The sequence below is a fragment of the Salvia hispanica genome, chromosome 3, assembly GCF_029641045.1.
Source record: "Salvia hispanica isolate PSC_SH4W2 chromosome 3, Shi_PSC_v1, whole genome shotgun sequence".
NCBI lineage: Eukaryota > Viridiplantae > Streptophyta > Magnoliopsida > Lamiales > Lamiaceae > Salvia > Salvia hispanica.
In genome coordinates, this window is record NC_142694.1 from 51,027,112 (window position 1) to 51,034,885 (window position 7,774).

General features: G+C 39.1%; 1 protein-coding gene across 4 annotated transcripts; it reads left to right on the forward strand.

Moving 5' to 3' along the window:
• Positions 1 to 1,303: 1,303 nt before the first annotated feature.
• LOC125217109 (uncharacterized) lies at positions 1,304 to 6,383 on the forward strand. Of its 4 annotated transcripts, none has more exons than XM_089068306.1 (13): positions 1,304 to 1,713; positions 2,071 to 2,206; positions 2,426 to 2,556; positions 2,685 to 2,904; positions 2,982 to 3,220; positions 3,297 to 3,408; positions 3,510 to 3,654; positions 3,726 to 3,868; positions 3,942 to 4,111; positions 4,236 to 4,541; positions 4,614 to 4,669; positions 4,747 to 4,958; positions 5,047 to 6,383. In XM_089068306.1, exons 1-13 carry the CDS (start codon positions 1,510 to 1,512, stop codon positions 6,213 to 6,215), a joined length of 3,243 nt encoding a protein of 1,080 aa, XP_088924432.1. In that variant the 5' UTR covers positions 1,304 to 1,509; the 3' UTR covers positions 6,216 to 6,383. The 4 variants fall into 4 exon arrangements, with proteins under 4 accessions (XP_088924432.1, XP_088924433.1, XP_088924434.1 ...); XM_089068307.1 differs by having other exon boundaries at positions 1,306 to 1,713; positions 2,685 to 2,886; XM_089068308.1 differs by lacking the exon at positions 1,304 to 1,713 and having other exon boundaries at positions 2,075 to 2,258.
• The last annotated feature ends 1,391 nt before the right edge of the window (positions 6,384 to 7,774 follow it).

The following is a 7,774-nucleotide window of genomic DNA, read 5'->3' on the forward strand; positions in this document are numbered from 1 at the left end:
TTCAAGTACTTCGACCTTTGGAAGCTTGTCGAGAAGAGCCCGAAGTACACTGGTGGGGCTGAAGCGGCGGCGAAGAGAACCAAAGTCGCCGCCGGACACTACACTTCAAGCGAAGGAGGTCCGCCAATCGACCTCAACGTGACAGACGATGACTTCTTCCTCTCATCTCCTGGTACTGAAAGTCGTCCGATGGGCACAAAGGCGGCAAAGAGGAAAGCAAAGGGGAAGGCAACTGCGAGCTACTCCGCTATGCCGCCGCCGCCACCCAATCCTTCCTTGGACAAGATATCAGACTCTATGTCAGATATGAGTATTACGTTGCGGATGGGCCAGCTGACGGAGTTGACATCGAGGGATACCTCGAGAATGTCGGAGTACGAGCTCGAATTGCACCGTGAGATGATCGAATACCTTCGCGCACAAATGAAGAAAAAGTAGTTCTTTTTTCTAGGATTTGTAATTTTCTTTTTTCTAGGTTTGGTAATTTTCTTTCTCTAGTATTGGTAATTTTTTTTTTCTAGGATTTGTAATTTTCTTTTCCTATTTTCTGACTGAACAATGAATTTTCCCGGTTTTAATTGTTCAACGTATTCTATTTTACGATTAAAATATATTGTGAAATGAATAGTTGTGGCCTGAGTTGTGGCCCGAGTTGTGGCCTGCGGTGTTAATGGAGTTGTGGCATGGAACCCCTAATTTGAGGGAATGATGACGTGGAGGGGACTTGCGGCCCAAATCCGGGCCAGGGTTATTCATGCTCTTAATGTGTTTAATTGGAAAGAAAAAAAGGTGATTGTATGTATTACATTGATAGTAAAAGAAATTTAAATATTTAATTGGGAAGAGAAAAAGTGATTGGGTATATATATTGTTGAGAGAAATTAAAATATATTCTTATTAGGACTAAGGAAGTATATAACACTTACACGAAGGTAATATGGTCTCGGTCACTAACTATTTTGCCACTAGGCCAATACACCCATCTATAAAACTTTCTTATTTCAACAATATTAAAATTTTGCAAGTGAAGCAAGCTGCTATTCCAAGCCACATATTAGGACGCCACATTGGAGTAGAAAAATGAGAGTTTATAACGGCGATAATATTCGAAGCACGTAGTTTGATTGATTATTCAGATGGCTACGATCAAGGAAGCAGTGAAGAGAAAATACAACAACAATATTTTTCACTGTATCCGGCCGAACTGAGTTCTTTTACTAGGCCTAATTGCCTATCTTCACAAACAGATGGAAAATTTAAAGGCTCAAAAATAACAATAAAGTCTCAATCCATTTCTGTCTTGTTGAATGAGTGTCACTTTCTTGTTTGCAACAATGCATTGAAAAATTTAACGCCTGTCTCCTTTTCCTATCATTGCTTCATGGCTCAGAATCATAATTAATAACACAAGGAGAAACTCTCTCTCTCTCTCTCATTTTACTCTGAGTTGCTCTGTCTGTCTCATGTTCAATCTCTAGAACATCACTAAGATTCAATCTTCATGCAAAAATGGGGTCAAGATTTTCTTCCTTCTTCCTTGTGCATTGTTGGGCTTTTCTGATTTTGAGTTTGGGATTCAGCAGCTGTGAAGTGGCTGTAAAGTTACTAGAGACTCCTCATGTATTCTCCAACAGAAATTACTCCACTTTCTCTTTCCAAGTTGTGGTCGGTGGCAATGCAAGCATCTGTTCCGACTGTTCCACCACTTGCAAGGTCACTTTCTCACTTCACACACACACACTGAAATATGTGATCATTTTTTAGCTTTTCTACTGGGAATCTCTGATACCTGAATTTGACAAATCTAGATATTAAGAGTTAAGATTTGAAGTTCAAGAAAAATCGAATCTTGATAGGGATGTAAGATTTCATGACTGTATGCATGAGTTCTAGCTGTGTCCTTGCATACCATGTGAAAATGTAATAAATAAAAGGATTGAGTTTTACAATGGCTGCATAAAATTTCTTATTTTGTGAAGAAAATGAGAAAATTACTAATCATATTCTTGCAATTGTATCTCTGATAATTGGATTTGCCTGATAATTTTTGACATATACCAAAAAATGCAGCTGGATCATGGCAAGGTTTCAGCTTGTGAAGGTGGAAGAATATCTTATTCAAGACTGTTAGATGGGAACCATTCACTTGAGGTGTGCACAAAAGGGTCTCGCAGAGTTGCCTGTGCGAGCTATAACTGGACCATTGGTTGAGCAACCTCCCTCACTCTGTTTAATCATGACAAATTTTCATTGAATAAGTATATTTAACTCTGCATTTTGCTCATAGTTCCTCAACTAATATATTTCAATAGATTAGATATTATGACCATAATCAAGAAGTGATTTGTGCTCCTAAATTCCTAATCTTTAGTTACATGTTGATTGCTCATTACGTATCAAATTGAGATGTGCCTCTAATTTGCAGACACGGTTAAACCCACAGCGCAAATAACAGGAGCGACAAACTTCACAAGTGCTTCTCGTGTTTCAGTGAACATATCTTTCAGTGAGCCATGTGCTGGTGGTTTCATGTGCTCTTCTGTAAATGCCTGCAACGTGAGTACGTGGTCGGATACAAATCAATAGCATCCCCCATATGTTTCATTCCGTTTGAAGTTTTATTCTCTCAGCATTCGTTTGGCTTGTAAGCATTATGATTCATGGTTGTTTTCTTACCAAAACAGCTTCTTGTTTATGGTGCTGGAGAGGTCTTGCCAGATACATTCAAAGTAATCGAGCCGAACATGAAATACTCTCTTGATGTAGGCATCTCTAAAAGAGTTCGATATGGACGCTTGATTCTGGTAATGGACAAAGATTTCTGCACAGACAATGCCGGAAACCAATTTGTAAGAACAGATAATTCAAGTTTTGTTATACATTTTGGTGAGTTTATACATTTTGGTGAGTTTGATCATAAACAATTATGGTGTAATCATGTTTGTTATTCACATTACTAATGTGTAGCTCTCTCTCTGCAGATAAACGAAGCGTGCTTGTGAACATGAGAACTCATGTACCAGAAAGGCTGCTTCAGATAGGCACTGAAACTAGAACTGTATTGGCAACTAACAAGGATAAGTTCTTGAAGGTGTATCTGTATTTCACTGAACCTGTCATGAATTCATCAACTGAAATCTTGAACTCCATCGATATAAGTCAAGGATCACTCATTCCCATAGATGGGAGTAGCCGTGGACAGCGTAGATTTGGCTACCAGGTTCATTTTTCATCCTCTCAGGATGAACTCTATTTTGTTAGAACCTTACTGAAATTTCCTTTTGATTTCCTTGCAGCTCACTAATGTGTCGAACATGGCTATCGTTACTGTGAGCCTGCAGTCGAACTTGGTGATCACCAGACAAGGGACCACCGTTGCTCCTGTATCTCCAGTAACATTCCTCTATGGTATGCAAAAGAACCCAAACATAGCCCCTAGAAAAATTCACTACAGCAGCTAATGTTTTTCCATGGAAATTAACATTTCATTTGATTTTATGTGGTGTTAGACTCTCGAAGACCGACTGTTAGGCTGAGCACAACATGTGACATGCGGACAAAAGAGAAGATCATTCTAGTAATGATCAAATTTATGAAGCCAGTGTTCGGTTTCAACTCATCTCATGTATCGATTTCTGGAGGGCATTTGCAGAGGTGATAGTTACTTTGTATAAACACACATTTTTCCGCAGATGGTAAATTTCTCTTGTTTATACATTCTACAGCTTCCTAGAGGTGACTAGGAGAAGCTACACGGCCCATATACGCGCAGATACGGATGTCATATCCGTTTATATTCCTGAAAATGTGACATCCGATGTTTCCGGGAATAGAAATGGAGCATCTAATACCCTGCAAGTCAGGCACTGTAAGGCCTCAAATATTTATTCTTATTATTACCATAAATTTGCCATTTTCACCACTAACTGTTTTCTCTTCAGATTCAGCACCCGTTGAATCCTTGGTGCTTTCGTACTTTGCTACTGCTGCTTTTGGCGTTACAGCCTTGGTTGCCGGCTTTCTAACTGTTTCTACAGCAAGTCTGCTATCCGCTGGAGCATACTCCAAACCAAGCGCTATCTTGTGTTCCGACCCAGCCAGAAATCTTTTTGTAATCTTCCATCACTTTCTATAATCTTTAGTCTTAGATGAAACTGTCCACCATCTCAGAATAATGATATAAGATGGACAAAAGGCTCAAACACAGCATACTTATGTGATCTTAATTGGTGCAGAGAGTCGCGTCGCATATTCAAGTCTTTGCACTGTCTAAATGGTTATCAGTCACCTTGCCGGTCGAATATTATGAGCTTACAAGAGGTTTACAGTGGAGCATTCCCTACTTCAACCTCCCATGGGAGACGGGCGACCAGCGTTCAGTCATGGTGGGTTCAACTTCACCTAAGGATCGGCTGATTCTTGTTCCCAAAGGCCACAACTCAATATTCCTTGATGGCCTTAAACCAGAAGCTGCAAATGTGAACTCACCAAAGGTTTTTGGGTTGCCTCTGAATCCTATGGAGTATGCGTCCTATTTTGCGGTAAAGATCTCATTACTTTCACTTTGATGTTACTATTTACTACTGTGTATTGATTGAGGCTATTCGACACAGAGTGAAACTGCCATGCCAGAAGCAGAATACATCTTGGATCCACATAATTCACACGGGTAAGCAAGCACTGTCGGTTTTTTTTAAAGGCCAAATCTGCTGCTGCAGCTTGATGAATGCCTATTTATTCTTCCAGATGGAGAGATTTCAGCAGAAGCATGTTCTGGCTAGCAGTAATCGGAGGCGGTCTGATACTGCTCCATGCTCTACTCCTCATGTTCCTAAAATTCAAGAGGGAAAACAAGGAAAAACGAAGCTATGGAGCACTCATTTTCCCAAGATTCGAGATCTTTCTTCTAATACTAGCACTACCTTGTATCTGCGAAGCATCAGCGTCTCTAATCAAAGGTACGTTGTAAAACATGCCCTTCTACACACTTTCCACAAAAAAAAAAAACATACTTATCTGAAGCTACATTGTAATCGTCGTTGTAAGGAGCAACGCCTTCTGGCACAATCGTGGGCGTTCTCATACTAAGCCTAGTAGCGTTCGTGCTACTCTGCTTACTCATATTCCTCACCTTTGGCATCACACTCGGGAAGCTGCTCCAATACAAAGAGGTTCACCAAGAAGGCCAAACATTCCACTGGTATCAGGAACTGATTCGAGTCACATTAGGCCCAGGCAAGAGAGGCCAATGGACATGGAAGAACGAACGTAATTCCATATACTTAACCATCCTAGGCCCTCTCTTTGAGGATCTAAGAGGCCCTCCTAAATACATGCTGTCACAGATCTCCGGGAGCACCTTCACCAAGCCAGGCGACACGATCATTGCCTCAGACGACGAAACAGAGGATGCTGAGGCACCCTTCATACAAAAACTCTTCGGAATCCTTAGGATCTACTACACATTGCTGGAATTCGTGAGGCGAGTAGCTCTTGGCATCGTTGCAGGCGCCTACTCTGAGACATGGTCGTCAAGAACTCCCACGATCGCCCTCCTCTCCATCACTGCGTTCCAGCTCTTCTTCATGGTGCTCAAGAAGCCATTCATCAAGAAAAAGCTCCAGCTAGTTGAGATCATATCTGTCACATGCGAGCTTGCAATCTTCGCCTCCTGCCTCGCCCTCCTGGACCGACAGCTCACCCCTAACGACGAGAGGAGGCTAGGGATTGCAATGGTGGTGGTGTTCATACTAGCATTTCTAGTACAAATGATCAAAGCGTGGCAGGCATTGTTCAAACAGATCAGGCAGTTGGATCCCATTGATAATTCATTTTTTATTGGCCTAAAACATGCAGCAATTGGATTTGCATTCTTGGTCTTGCCTCATTGGTTGATCAAGAATTGGCTCAAGAGGTTTCCGATCAACAATCCCAATGAGGGGGATGGTATGAGCAGGAACCGGAGCTCCGGGTCGAGGGAGAAGCCGTGGCTGAGGCAGATAAGAGAGATGGCAAAGTCTAGCTTCAGTAGAGAAGGAAGCAGTACAACAACTGACCCTTCATCGAGTAAGGTGAGATGGAGTGGGCTTTGGAGGAGTAAGAGAAGTGGGAGCTCGTCGGCATCGGCACCGGCCTCCGCCTTAACGTCGACGGATTATAAGGCAAAGCCGAGGGCATTGGACAAAGAGTTGGAAGACATTTTTGCTTCCAAATGACAGGTTTTTAAGCATACAAGGGCACAAACATGTTTACATGTTTTCTTTGGTAGTCTGTCCCGCTTAAGATGACACGTTTTCTTTTTTAGTCTGTCCCAACTAAGATGACACATTTTCTTTTTTAGAAACTTTCTCTCTCCAATTAATACACTCAACCACTTTTTCTCACTCCTATTAAAATATTTATCTTTCTTTATCTCTCTACTTTAATACTTAAACCACATTTTCTCTCTCCAATTAAACACTTTAACCAATAACTCCTAAAATCTCGTGCCGGCTAAGCAATGTGTCATCTTAAGCGGGACGGAGGGAGTATTTATATGTTGGGAAAATTGTCTCTCTTATATTTTATGATTCACGAGTTGAGTGAAACTGATGCAGATGTCTTGGTTTCACTCACAACATACGTATATTGTGTATGCATTACTCCCTCCCTTCCACATAAGTGGAAACGTTTCCTTTCAACACGTCCATAAAAAATAGAGCACAATTTCTAATTTTTCTCTTCTCTCTTACTAATAATATAGACCCCACATTCCACTAACATTGCTTCTCTCTTATTTATTTCCCTTTTCTCTTACTTTATCAATCCATATTAAAACCTTGTCATTCACAATATGTGTTATTTTTCATGGACGGAGAGAGTATTAAATGAGCTATGTAATAAAGAATAAATTAAGAAATGAAAAAGATAGAAAGATAAAAAAGAATAAAATAAGAGATAATAAAAAAAGAATAAATGTACTGACTTTTGTTATAAAAGAAAATGATAAGCTATGAAAATGGTAAAACTATGCGGCAATAATATAGGTTATTGCAGACCCTAAAATGACATTTTAGTAAATATATCAATTATAGAATATTTTACTATACATTTAATTATCTCGTCTAATGCTCAAATATTTTTACATTGCTACCCTTTTTTTTTCAAAGCAAACTCTTTTTTGTTTCAGTTCTGTACTTGAATTTTATTACGTCCATTATATTAATAATAATTTTTTTTACTGATTTATTTTTATTTGTTTCGCATTGTATAGTTTCAGTAACAATTTATATAATTAAAGTGTGAGAATAGATAAGAATGAAATATAATAGTTATTTTTTTAAAAAAAACATTCACTATTCCATCATTAATAAATATTTAGGGGTGAGAATAAAAAATGAAAATCGAATATCCGAACCGAATCAAACCAAAATTTTGAAATTCGGTTCGATTCGGTTTTTAAAATACAAAAATTTCGGTTTTTCAGTTCGGTTCATATATATAACATATATTCTTTTAATACTCCCCCGTCCCAGTTTTATAGTTACATTTTGCCATAAAAGTCCGTCCCACATTTATAGTCACATTTAAAATTTTCCATATTTGGACATAAAATTTTACCCCATTATTCACTAAAATTACACCCAATGTCATTATCAACACAAAAATAAACCAAAACAAAAATAAAAAACCAAAAAGTCAACTAGGGACCCACCTTCAACCAACTTACTTAATTTATTACACACTCCTTCATCTCACTTCATTTATTACACACTCCACCATTTCACTCTTCCAT